This window comes from Sapajus apella, unplaced genomic scaffold (assembly GCF_009761245.1).
Source record: "Sapajus apella isolate SASKATOON/1434 unplaced genomic scaffold, GSC_monkey_1.0 scaffold77, whole genome shotgun sequence".
NCBI lineage: Eukaryota > Metazoa > Chordata > Mammalia > Primates > Cebidae > Sapajus > Sapajus apella.
In genome coordinates, this window is record NW_022437017.1 from 10,283,431 (window position 1) to 10,296,189 (window position 12,759).

A 12,759-nucleotide genomic window follows, 5' to 3' on the forward strand; every position below is an offset into this window, starting at 1 on the left:
TACTTAGGAGGCTGAGGCAGGAGAATCACTTGAACCCGGGAGGCGGACGTTGCAGTGAGCTGAGACCGTGCCACTGCACTCCAGCCTGGGTGGGAGAGTGAGACCGTGTCTCAAAAAAAAAGAAAAATAGGCCAGGCATGGTGGCTTATGCCTGTAATCCCAGCACTTTGGGCGGCTGAGGTGGGAGAATCGCTTGAGCCCTGGAGTTTGAGATCAGCCTGGACAGCACCGCCAGCCCCCTCTCTGTTTTTTTTTCTCTCCCGTGACGGAGTCTGGCTCTGTTGCCCAGGCTGGAGTGCAGTGGCGCCATCTCAGCTCACTGCAACCTCCGCCTCCCGGGTTCAAGCGATTCTCTCAGCTTCCCGAGTACCTGGGATGACAGGTGCACGCCACCACGCCCGGCTAATTTTTGTACTGTTAGTAGAGATGGGGTTTCGCCGTGTTGGCCAGGCTGGTCTCGAACTTTTGACCTGGCGATCCACCCGCCTCGGCCTTCCAAAGGGCTGGGATTACAGGCATGAACCACCATGCCTGGCCGTTTTTTTTTTTTTTTTTTTTTTTTTTTTTTTTTTTTTTTATTTTTTGAGATGGATTCTTGTGATCGTTGCCCAGGCTGGAGTGCAGTGGCACCATCTCGGCTCAATGCGACCTCCACCTCTCGGGTATAAGTGATTCTCCTGCCTCAGCCTCCTGACTAGCTGGGATTACAGGCGCCCACCACCACCCTCAGCTGATTTTTTGTATTTTTAAATAAGGATGGGGTTTTGCCACGTTGGCCAGGCTGGTCTCGGACTCCTGACCTCAGGTGATTCACCCACCTCAACCTCCCCAAGTACTGGGATTACAGGTGTGAGCCACCACGCCTGGCCTTTTTTTAAAAATAAATAAATAAGACCGGGCGCGGTGGCTCACGCCGGTAATCCCAGCACTTTGGGAGGCCGAGGCAGGTGGATCATCTGAGGTCAGGAGTTCGAGACCAGCCTGGCCATCATGGTGAAATCCCATCTTTAAAAAGAAAAAAAAAAAAAAACTTAAAAATAAATAAATAAGTAAATAAATAAATGTATGTCTCTTGGGACCAGAGTTGGCCTAGTGCACATCCTCCACGCCCAGCTCACCACCCCTGCCCCTCGCAGCCCGGCCTGGGGCAGCCCCCAGCCCCCCCGCCCCCCCGAGGCCGCCCACCTTTGGGTCGTGGATTCCGGACAGCTCCAGGAAGGTCTTGTCCCCGACCATGACGGCGGCCAGGTTGGCCGTGTAGCTGGACAGCACCAGCAGGCAGAAGATGGCCCAGAGGTTCATGAGCAGACGGCCTGTGGGACACTTGGGCGTCTTGCTGGACACGGTGCGACCGAAGAGGATGGCGTAGCAGAGGTTGAGCGCCGAGGAGTAGGAGAAGACCGTGCTGCGGTTCCGGCCGCGTGGCGTGAGCCCGTAGGGGCTGCGCCACTCGTACAGGGTGAGGAAGAGCGCGGTCAGGTGCAGGGCGGCGAACACGCCCAGCCACATGGACCAGTGCAGCGGCCACATGAAGGCGCCGATGGGTGAGGCCGTGTCTCGCGCCCGCACCATGATGCCCAGGCTGGTGGAGAAGAAGGGGCTGGTGAAGTCCACCACCTGGGAGCGGGCGGAGTTGATGCTGAAGCTGGTGACCGCCATGTGAGCCCGGCCGGCCAGCAGGTCCCCGACCAGGCCCGTCCAGCGGCCGTCACGCAGGACGCCGTACTTGCCGTCACCCACGATGTACAGCTGGAAGTCGAAGGGCGTGTCCTCCGCCAGCCGCTCCAGCAGGTCGATGCAGTACCCGTAGCAGCACTTGCGCAGGGCACGGGGCACCGAACCGTTGGCCAGCGCGGCGAACAGTGCGTCCAGGGTGGCCGAGTCGTTGGTGCCGGGGTCCAGGCACAGCTGCCCCGCCGGGCACTGCCCGTCTTCATCGGGATCACGGGCAAACACGAATGGGTGCTCCACCAGCGTCACCACACGCAGCTTGGGCCGGGCCTGGGTGCCTGGCGGGGGTGGGGGCCTTGCCACGGCACCCCCCGGTTCCAAGTCCAGCCGGCCATCCCGCCAGCTGCCCACCGTGGCCCAGGCCGGGGCACCCTGTGAGTCCCGGCGCAGGCTCCACACCTTGAAGTGCCGAGACACGTGTACCTGGGAGTTGCCTGTCACCCACACGGGGCCCGTGCGGCCCTGGAAGGACGTGTTGGCCAGGAACCTAGGGGCAGGGCGGGGGCATCAGGTGTCCAGCTCAGACCCCTCCACCCCTCACCCCTGCCGAGCACACGCCTGATTCCCACTGGGCACCCTTTCTTCGTTTTTTTTTTTTTTTCGAGTCAGAGTTTCGCTCTTGTTACCCAGGCTGGAGTGCAATGGCGCGATCTCGGCTCACCGCAACCTCCGCCTCCTGGGTTCAGGCAATTCTCCTGCCTCAGCCTCCTGAGTAGCTGGGATTACAGGCACGCGCCACCATGCCCAGCTAATTTTTTGTATTTTTAGTAGAGACGGGGTTTCACCATGTTGACCAGGATGGTCTCGATCTCTTGACCTCGTGATCCACCCGCCTCTGCCTCCCAAAGTGCTGGGATGACAGGCGTGAGCCACCGCGCCCGGCCTCTTCCTTTTTTTTTTTTCACTCATGTTACCCAGGCTGGAGCACAGTGGCGCGATCTCGGCTCACTGCAACCTCCGCCTCCCGGGTTCAGGTGATTCTCCTGCCTCAGCCTCCTGAGTACCTGCGATTACAGGTGTGCACCACCGCGCCCGGCTGATTTTGTATTTTTAGTAGAGACCGGGTTTTGCCCTGTTGGCCAGGCTGGTCTCCAACTCCCAACCTCAGTGATCTACCCGCCTCTGCCTCCCAAAGTGCTGGGATTACAGGGATGAACCACCATAGCCGGTCACACCCTTTTCAGTATCGTGAGGACAAGTGTGAACACAAGTGGTGTCTCCAATCCTAATAAATCCCTTGACCCTGGGGCATGCATGCCCAGATGCCGTGGCTGCGCCCCCACCCCACACGGTGCCTGAAGCCAGTGGCAGTGCTCAAGTGCCCAGCGGGGCTTTCCTGTTTCCAGCAGTTGTTCATTCCCTGGAACTCACCCAGGGCTCAGCCAGAGACCCATTCCCTCCCTCCCAGTTCAGCTCCCTCACTGCTCTCCCTGGGATAGTTCCCTGGGTGGGCGCTGCTTCCAGGAACCTGAGACGTCCATCGGCAAAGCATCCTGACTTTGTGTGTTTGAGACAGGGTCTCACCTTGTCGCCCAGGCTGGAGTGCAGTGGTGCCATCTCCGCCCACTGCGGCCTGGGCCCCCGGGCTCCGGTGATTCTCCCACCTCAGCATCCTGAGTAGCTGGAACTACAGGTGTGTGCCACCGCGCCCGGCTAACTTTGTTGTATTTTTTTGGTAGAGATGGGGTTTCACCGTGTTGGCCAGGCTGGTCTCAAACTCCTGAGCTCAGGTGATCCGCTCGCCACAGCCTCCCAAAGTACTGGGATTACAGGCGTGAGCCACCATGCCGGCCTGACCGTGCCCTTCATGACCCATGGGTGGCGCCGACTCCGTGGCCTGGACACCTTCCCAAGTGAAGCAGGGTCCCCACTCACCGTGCCAAGAAGCGCCCGGGGGACTCAGGGCCGGCCGGCTGCGGGTCCTCACAGTTGACCGCGGCGGGGAGGAGGGCACGCTCCGGCTGCACCTGTGCGGCACTGCCCAGCGCCCGGGCCACCAGCTGCACGGCGTCATGGACGGCGGCCTCCAGCGGGGGTTGTACCACCTCGCCCAGCGCCAGCAGCCCCGGCGGCAGCCCCGCAGTGGGCAGGGCCTTGGGAGGCAGTGGCGTCCCCAACAGCCAGTGGGGGCCGGGAGGTACAGCCTCCAGCACCCGACGGGCGTGGGCAACATCACAGCCGAGGAGGACTGCCGCGGGTACTGCGGCTTCACCCCCCACGGGTGCCCCCATCGGGGCCAGGCGTGCCCGCAGCCCCGCGTCTCCGGCGTCCTGCCGGCTTAGGTCCAGGACCAGCTGTGGGGCGCGGCCGGCCCGGCTCGTCCAGAGGGCCACCAGCCCGCCGGGGTCCCGGGTGCGGCACAGGGCCAGGCCAACGTCCTCCCAGGCGTGCGCCTGCAGCACAGCCACCAGCACGTCCAGCAGCGTCTCCAGGGGGCTGGCCCAGTGCAGCTGCAGGTGGAATGGGTTCTGGGGGAGGGGAGGCCACAGTCAGGGTCGGTGACCTCCACCCCACGACACCCCTCCCACCCCAGCAGCCCGTGATCCGAAAGGAGATGCCAGCCGGATGGCCGCACCTCCCCTCCGCCTCCCCCCAACCCCAGCCCTGCTCTAAACCCTTCCATGGCTCCCCATCACCATCCCCACCAGGCTCAGCCTCAGCCTGTCTTCTAGGCCCTTCTCTCTTGGCTCCAGCTACCCTTGTCATGGGCTCACCGTGTGTGTGTGTGTGTGTGTGTGTGTGTGTGTGTGTGTGTGTGTGTGGTTTTTTTTTTTGCATGTGTCATTTCCCAGATTGAATACCTTTCTCCCTCTATGCCCACCAACTCCTACACACCCTTCAAAACCCAAGCACATTGCTCCTCTATTCAGACTTCTCCATCCTCCAGGCAGAACCCAGGCTCCGGCTTGGAACTTCTCCAGCCTCGGGTCCCTCCCTGATCCCTTTATATCCCAAACTCAGCTGGCCCCCACCTGCCTGGGAGCCCCTCTGGGGCCAAGGGCCGTGGCTCCCTAAAGGTGAGCCCACTGATGGCCTTGTGCTTAGAGCCAAACCAGGTAGCATCCCCTCACACATTACTGCCCCATGCCAGGCACACGGAGGGCTGAGGGGCCCCCTTGTGCCCAGTGCCATCCAGAAAGTTCCGGATTTTTTTTTTTTTTTGAGACCGTGTCTGGGTTATTGCCCAGGCTGGAGTGCAGTGGTGAGATCACAGCTCATTACAACCGCCGCCTCCCCGGCTCAAGCGAGCCTCCTACCTCAACCTCCTGAGTAGCTGGGACTCCAGGGGCCCGCCACCACGCCTGCCTAATTTTTGTATTTTTTGTAGAGATGGGGTCTCGCCATGTTGCCCAGGCTGAGCTCCCACCTCGGCCTCCCAAAGTGCTGAGATTCCAGGCGTGAGCCACTGCGCCCGGCCCTGGGTTTCACTTAGTGGATTAAAGGTGGGAGAGCTTTGCCAGGCCCCTCGGGTGGGCAAGGCGCTTCCCAGGGTGGAAGCAGGGTGCCCAGCGCTGGGGGACGGGCTCGGGCTGTGGCTCAGTCTCCAGGGGCCCAGGCCAGTGTCGGAGATGCTGGGTGGGTCCCACGCGCGGCCTGCGGCGGTGCAGTTCCTGGAGGCGGCAGCAGAGGGCGCCCCCGGCCTGGGTTTGGGCCTCGAATCTCAGCCCTAGCTAGGGTGGTGGGGGGACAGGGGTCCCCTTGACACCTGGACAGCTGGGCTAAAAGACCCCCCTCTAGCGTCAGGGTCTCCCACCCTGAGGAGGAGGAGGGGCCGGAGGGGCTTCTCCGTGGGTGGGGACGGAGGGGAGCTGGGTCCTAGAGCTCAGCCAGGCCCCCATGTCCGGAGCTGGGACCTCCTTGCCGGCCATGGGAAGGGGTCTATTCTCTGGGGCACAGCGGGCCCTGGCGGAGGGTCCCCAGCACCCAGTCAACCTCCCTTCTCTCTCTCTTTTTTTTTTTTTGGTAAAGACGGGGTTTCACCATGTTGGTCAGGCTGGTCTTGAACTCCCGACCTCAGGTGATCCGCCCGCCTTGGCCTCCAAAGTGCTTGGATCACAGGCGTGAGCCACCGCGCCCGGCCTCAACCTCCCTTCTCTTCTCATTCCGTTTCCCTGTGGGACCTGGGCCTGGGGGTAGGATTAGAGGAGAGGAACCTGAAGGCTGCGGCGGGGTGGGGGGAATGGGGTGGGGGCCGGAGGGACCCGGCTGCTCTGGGATCTTGAGGGCCTCTGGGAGGGGACGGGGAGAATGCTGAAAGGAGGGGGACCCAGACCTGCAGACCCCGAAACTGCACCCCGAGAGTGCTAAGCACTCCAGCGGCCTGGAGTCCCGTGGGGACCCGGTGGTCCCGGGGACCAGGGAAGGGTCTGTGGGCACGCAGTAGGCAGACGCGGGGTCTCCATCACCAGGGCGCTGGGAAGGGGCGTTCCAGGGGCGTCTCTCGCGCTCTCAAGCCAGCGTCTAGGTCCCTGTCCCTGGGTCTCTGCCTCTGCGTTCCGGCTCCCTGGCTCGGGGGACACCCAGGTCTTCCCCATCCCCGAGCCCCGGGGCCGTCCAGGGTCCCGGCACCCCCACCCCGCTCCGGGCGCCCCTGGGACTCCCGCCCCCGCCCCGGGCGCCCCTGGTCCCTGCTCCCGGCGTCCCGCGTACCGGGGCTCCGAGGACCGCGCGCGCCTCCCGCCGCAGCACGCTGAGCACCGGGGTCTCGGTGGCGGCCGCCAGGAAGTGGAGCTGCAGCAGTTCGGGTCGCGCCTCGGGAAAGGCCAGCAGGGCCGCCACGCCCGGAGCAGCCAGCGCCTGGCACAGGCCGCGGGCCAGCGAGGCGGGGTCGCGGGCGCGGGGCGCGGCGACCACCAGCTCCACGCTCAGGTTGTGCGGCAGCTGCGGCGCCAGGGCGGCCCGGGCCAGGGCGGCGCGGGCGCGGGCGCGGGCGAGGGGCGCGCGGGGCAGGAGGGCGCCCAGGCGCACGGAGCCCCCCAGGCGCGCCAGGACGCCGCACGGCTGCGGGTGGCCCCCCGCGGGCCCCGGCCCGGGCCCCAGCGCCAGCGCCAGGCCCAGCCACAGCGCCCGCACAAACTCCATCGCAAAGTTGCCGGCGCCGCGGGCCGCGGGTGGGCGGGAGACCCGGATCCGACGCTCCCTCCGCTCCCCGCCGGGGCCGCCGTCTGCGTCCGCCCGCGCCGCCCGGGGGTTCCCGAGAGCCAGCAGCCGCGCGGGGGGGCGGGACGCGCACTGGCCGCGGGGGAAACGGCCTCCCAGCGGCTGCTCGCGGACGGCGGCGGTGGCACCCGGCGGGGGCTGGGGACTCCCAACCACTGCCCATCCCCGCCCCGATTCAGGCCACAGACCGAGGGCGGGTGCCGGGAAAGGACCCCGCGCTTTAAAATTGGCCCCGACGCCCACCGCGTTCCTCCCCAGGATTCCTGACCCCCTCCACGAACGTCGAGCACTGCTCAGGCGGGGAAGTTGAGGCTCAGGTGGAGTCATGCTTGCCGCGCACTTCCAGGGAGAGGTCAGTTTCTTTCTTTCTTTCTTTTTTTAAAGACGGGGTTTCACCATGTTGGTCAGGCTGGTCTTGAACTCCCGACCTCAGGTGATTCGCCCGCCTTTGGCCTCCAGAGTGCTTGGATTACAGGCGTGAGCCACCGCGCCCGGCCAGGGAGAGGTCAGTTTCTAACCAGTCCCGCCCAGGGGTGGGCTCTCACATCCAGTGCACCCTGGGGAAACTGAGGCAGGCATGTCAGATGGGAACCTGTAGAGTTGATCTGCCCCCAGCAGTGGGCAGGCAACTTGGGCTGCAGAACTCCGCTTCAACCCTCAAAGCCCCGTGCCAAATGCCCTGCCCTGAGAAACGTTCCCTGCTTGCCACTGAGAAGATGCCGGAAGCACCACTCCCCACGCCCCGGCCCTCACAGGTTTCCGTAACAGGCCACCGTCTTTTTGTTCATTCCCTTCTTATTTAGTGACCGTCTCTTCCACTCAGCCCGGGGGGGGCTGGCTTGCTGCTCTGTCTCCAGGCTTGCACACAGTAGGCACCTGCCCAGACAAGGACACTTGCTCACATTCCCCTCCTCCAGTGCTCCAGAACCTTCCATAGCGCCCCGCTGTCTACCTGTCCCCAAGCTTGCCTGTGTCCTCTAAGCCTTGGTTTGGGGGGGCCTTCTGGGGCCCTGGCATCCCGCAGGCGCCTGATAGACGGGGACCGGCCGCATCCATCCAGCAGTGGACCTCCTCCCTGCCGGGGCAGTCCTCCTCCCGTCCTCCCGCGGGTGTCCGGCGTCTCCCCAGATCCCCACGGGCAGCAGAGCGGCCGCTGTGCTGGGAACATTCAGCTCTAACGAATGGATCCACACTCCAGTGATTTTTCTTCGCACACACACAGCAAACCCCATCTCCTTTTGGAGGCAACGCTGAGGAAGGAGGAAAAGATCCTCCATGCCGTGAAGAAAATGCCAAGTGCCAGCCGGGACAACGGATTGGATTTTGAGACGACTGGGGAGGGAGGGCTGGGGGCTCAGTTCCAGGAACCCGCAGGCCACCCCCTCCAGCCACCTGATGAGGTGTCCTGGAAGCAGGACAAGGGGTCCTCTCCCTAGATCTTCGGGAGGTGCTGGGTCCTGGCGTCCTCAGGGACCACTGGGGCCCCGTCCCTCCCTCGGGTCCGTTCCCTTTAAGGAGCAAGAATTCTTAGGAGCAGAGACAGTGTCCACCCTCCTGGAACTCACCTTCGTACCCTGCCTCAGTTTCCCCATCTGTAAAAGGGTGACAGTGGACATTCCTACTTCCCGCTGCCATGTGAACAAGTGGACGCACGGAGGGTGTTTTTTAAACATTTTTTATGACCGGGCAAGGTGCCTCACATCTGTAACCCCAGTACTTTGGGAGGCCGAGGTGGGTGGATCACGAGGTCAGGAGCTCGAGACCAGCCTGGCCAACATGGTGAAACCCCGTCTCTACCAAAAACACAAAAATTAGCCAGGCGTGGTGGCGTGTGCCTGTAATCCCAGCTACTCGGGAGGCTGAGGCGGGAGAATCGCTTCAACCCGGGAGGTGGAGGCTTCAGTGAGCCGAGATCACGCCACTGCACTCCAGCCTGGGCAACAAGGGCAAAAAAAAAAAAAACGGCAAATTTCATGTTATGACTATTTTACCACAATATAAAAAAATTTTTTTTGAGACGAGTTTCAGTCTCGTTGCCCACGCTGGAGTGCGGTGGCGCCATCTCACTCACGAAACCTCCGCCTCCCGGGTTCAAGCGATTCTCCTGCCTCAGCCTCCCGGGTAGCGGGGTTACAGGCATGCGCCACCATGCCCGGCCGATTTGTATCTTCAGTGGAGACGGGGTTTCCCCATGTTGAAATTTGCAGTCTGAACCATTTCTAGGTGCACAGCTCAGCGGCATGAAGCTCACTTAATGCTGTGCAGCCCTCACCACGGTCCTCTCTAGAACTTTCTCATCTTCCCAAACTGAAACTCTGTCCCCAAGGAACACTCCCTTCCTGTCCTCTCCCCAGCCCTGACGCCTCCCATCCGACCTTCCGTCCCTGTGAATCTGGTGACTCTGGGGACCTCCTATGCGTGGAATCAGACAGGACTTGTCCTTTTATGTCTGGTGTCTCTCACGGAGCGTGACGTCCTCAAGGTGCATCCACGCTGTGGCCTGTGTCCGAGCCTTTTTTTTTTTTTTTTTTTTTTTAAACTGCGTCTCAATCTGTTACCCAGGCTGGAGTGCAGTGGCGAGATCATAGCTCACTGCAGCCTCAACCGTCTGGGCTCAGGAGATCCTCCTGCCTCGACTTCCCAAGTAGCCGGGACCACGGGCACACACCACAGCTAACTAAAATTCGTAGCTTTTGTAAAGACTGGGTCTGGCAGAGATGTTGCCCAGGCTGGTCTCAAACTCCTGTGCTCAAGTGATTATCCTGCCTCAGCTTCCCACAGAACTGGGATTACTGGGTCAGGCACTGCACAGGCCTTCCGATTCCTTTTCAAGGCTGAATAATATTCCACTGTGCAGAGGACCATGTTGTCCTGGCCCATCCATCTACTGATGGACGCCTGTCTCCCCCCACTTTTTTTTTATTACCCCTTTTTTTGGCTGTGGGGATGGAGCTGCTGTGAGCTCCGTGTGTGGATCGCTTCAAGATCCTGCTCTTCACTGTCTTGGGCATGCACCCAGAAGTGTAGACTCGCTGGGTCCAACCTTAATGCAATTTTTTTTTTTTTTTGGCGGTCTCAAAATGCCCGGCCTGAGACCAGACTGGCCAACATGGCGAAACCCCATCTCTACTAAACATACAAAACTTAGCCGGGTGTGGTGGCAGGTGCCTATAATCCCAGCTACCTGGGAGGCTAAGGCAGGAGAATCGCTTGAACCTAGGGGGATGGAGGTTGCAGTGAGCTGAGATCACACCACGGCACACTCCAGCCTGGGAGAAAGAGTGAGACACTGTCTCAAAAAAAAAAAAAAAAAGAACCTGCCAGGCTATTTGACTATTTTCACAGTGGATGCCCCATTTCACGTCCGCACCAGGGCTCGGGAGGGCTGTGGCTTCTCTGCCTCCTCGCCCACCATGTTTTCTGCTCCCCGGGTTTGCTGGCAGATGCCCCCACCACGCACAGGGGCCCCCTGCTGTGGTCTGGAGTCGAGCCCCACCGCCTCCAGGTCACCTGTGCACACCAGCGTCCCCTCTCGTCACCCACGCCTCAGAATCCGTGGGGCCTCCCAGGGGGACTGAGCGACTCCCTTGCACCAGCCCGTCAGTTCCAACACAGGAAGGAACCGAGGCCCATGTGCTTAAAGGCCCCAGTGTGATGAGGGCGCGGGAGACGGGGTAAAGAGGCACCCAGGGGACTGGTGTCCGAGGACCCGCTGTGCAGGGTACATGGTGGGAGACGCCAAGCCTGAGGCATGAGCTCCTGCCTCCCCCCACTCCCACCTCCCGGAGGCTCCTGGCAGGCCCACCGGGAACATCCCCTTTCTACAGACAAGAACTTCAAGTCCGAGCCAGGTGCCGGCTGTCTGAGGCCACCGGGCAATTTTAGGTCCCGAGGTGGGTGGGGCAGCCGGGCCCTGCCCTGTGGTGCTCTCATCTGCCCGCTGTCTGCAGCCCACAGAGGGGGTAGCTGGCCTCAACCCCAATGTCCCTGTGGATGCAGGCAGCTGTGCAGTGGCCTGTATGTTAATGCCCAGCTTGATTTGGGTTCTCTGAGCGGCTGTGGCCGCGTCCGGCCCTCGGGCAGCCATACTTCTATGGCTGCGCACACACCCTCACCCCAGCCCTGGCACCAGCCACAAGGTTGTATAGACACCCTGGTTATTCTCAGGACCCCCAGCGGCCACCTCAAGTTGGTGGCTGGGGGTCCTGAGTGGTGCTGGGTGGGGGCAGGGGCCATGGGAGAGGACCCAGGGGAACAGTGCCATCCCAGAGAACAGCCAACCCTCAGCTGCCTCACCCCAAATCTGTGCGCTCCCTGCAGGCAGGACCACGCCTTGCAGGGTGGGCGCCCAGGAGGCACAGGACCCTTGAGGGGCTCTCAGGGCTCTGAGCAGCCGGGTGGATGCTGGTGCCGGCTGACCGCCCAGCCTCCCTGACGCAGCGTGTCCAGGCCGCCAGCCGAGAGGGCTCAGAGCCCTGTAGAGGGGACAAGGACACAAATTAGCCTAAAAGCATGAACTCAGCGTTGGCGGCCGACTCAAAGCTGAAGTCATTACTACGCCCGCTAAATCACACGGATTTTCTGGATCGTTAGGCAGGACTGGCAGTTGGGGGCAGCTTTCTGGAAGATTCAGGCTGTCTGTGCTGAGCTCCGGGTGCTGGCACTCAGTATCCCCAGGGTGGCGGGGCCCAGTCCCCCTCAAGCCCTTGATACCCGCAAGCACAGCCCATGGTGTGTTTGTGTGGGGGGGCAACTCCCTCTCCAGATCTGCTCAGAAGGGGACACCACCCCCAGACCTGCCCCCGACCCACTGGAGGGTCCCAACCTGCAGTGGCCATATTTGCTGGATGGACAAGGTACCCCAGACTGAGGAGGCCAGGGCACCTTTTGCTCAGAAAACCGCCCTGGGGTGCGGTTTGGGCAGCTCCGGCCGGGCCCTGGGGAAGCCAGCAGAGACCTCAAGGCACGGGTGGGACACCCTGGGCGGAGCCAGTGCTCCGAGGCCTTGCCCACACCAGCTCCCTCCTCCCACCGTCCCGAGCGCCGGGTTCCCAGGAGGACCAGGGACCCTGAAAGCCTCCCGGAGAGCTGGGCGCTGTACTCCAGGAAACCCCTCAACCCTGGCAGTCGGGTCCACCCCTAACGTCCCCAGGCCCGTCCGTCCACACCAGCCACCTCCCTCCAAGCAAAGGCCCTGGGGTGACGGACCAGTCTGAGACCCGCAGCTGCTCTGGACCCATCTCAAAGCCGCGCCTCCGATGCCCAGCTTGGCCGAGGCCTCCGCCCCCCACCGAGGGTGCCGAGTGGACCTGGGGTCTGGGCTGGGCCCAGGGCAGAGCGGAGCTGTGCCCAGCACCCGGCCACACTCGGACACGAGGAGGCTGGAAAGCAGCTTTCCATTTTTTTTTGTGAAAAACAGACTAACACCAACGTGACGTGTCCCGCAAGACGCCAAAACGGCCCAGTGATGGGGACGCAGAACCGGGGAGAGTCCGGGCCGCGTGGGGTCTCCGGGCTTCACTTGGCCGGCCGCGTGATGAAGCGCGTGGAGAAGTCGAACAGGTCCCGGTTGATCTTGCGCAAGTTGCGCACCTCGTCCTCCAGCTCCGTCACGCGGACGCGCAGCTGGTCCTGGCCGCCGAGCACACTCTGTGGGAGGAGTGGGGGTCAGAGGGCAGAGGTGGCCTGGGGTGCGCTCACCCCACCGGGCAGGGCTGACCTCGGCCTCGGGCCCCCGCCCTCCGGAGACCCCGCCCTCCGGAGACCCCGCCCTCCGGAGACCCCGCCCTCCGGAGACCCCGCCCTCCGGAGACCCCGCCCTCCGGAGACCCCGCCCTCCGGAGACCCCGCCCTCCGGAGACCCCGCCC

At 62.7% G+C, this 12,759-nt stretch overlaps 2 protein-coding genes across 2 annotated transcripts in view; both read right to left on the reverse strand.

Moving 5' to 3' along the window:
* The window catches only part of GRIN3B (glutamate ionotropic receptor NMDA type subunit 3B), a 14,111-nt gene extending 7,298 nt beyond the window's left edge, over nucleotides 1–6,813 (reverse strand). Inside the window, exons 1-3 of the mRNA XM_032252502.1 lie at nucleotides 6,382–6,813; nucleotides 3,607–4,199; nucleotides 1,119–2,218 (exon numbers count right to left, since the gene is read on the reverse strand). Of these exons, the coding sequence (XP_032108393.1) occupies nucleotides 1,119–2,218; nucleotides 3,607–4,199; nucleotides 6,382–6,813 (2,125 nt within the window). The remainder of the gene's footprint in view (nucleotides 1–1,118; nucleotides 2,219–3,606; nucleotides 4,200–6,381) is intronic.
* A 5,460-nt stretch (nucleotides 6,814–12,273) lies between these two features.
* Nucleotides 12,274–12,759, reverse strand: part of WDR18 (WD repeat domain 18) — a 4,361-nt gene continuing 3,875 nt past the window's right edge. The window contains 1 exon segment of the mRNA XM_032252472.1: nucleotides 12,274–12,605. Within this exon segment, the coding sequence (XP_032108363.1) occupies nucleotides 12,409–12,605 (197 nt within the window). The 3' untranslated portion in view covers nucleotides 12,274–12,408.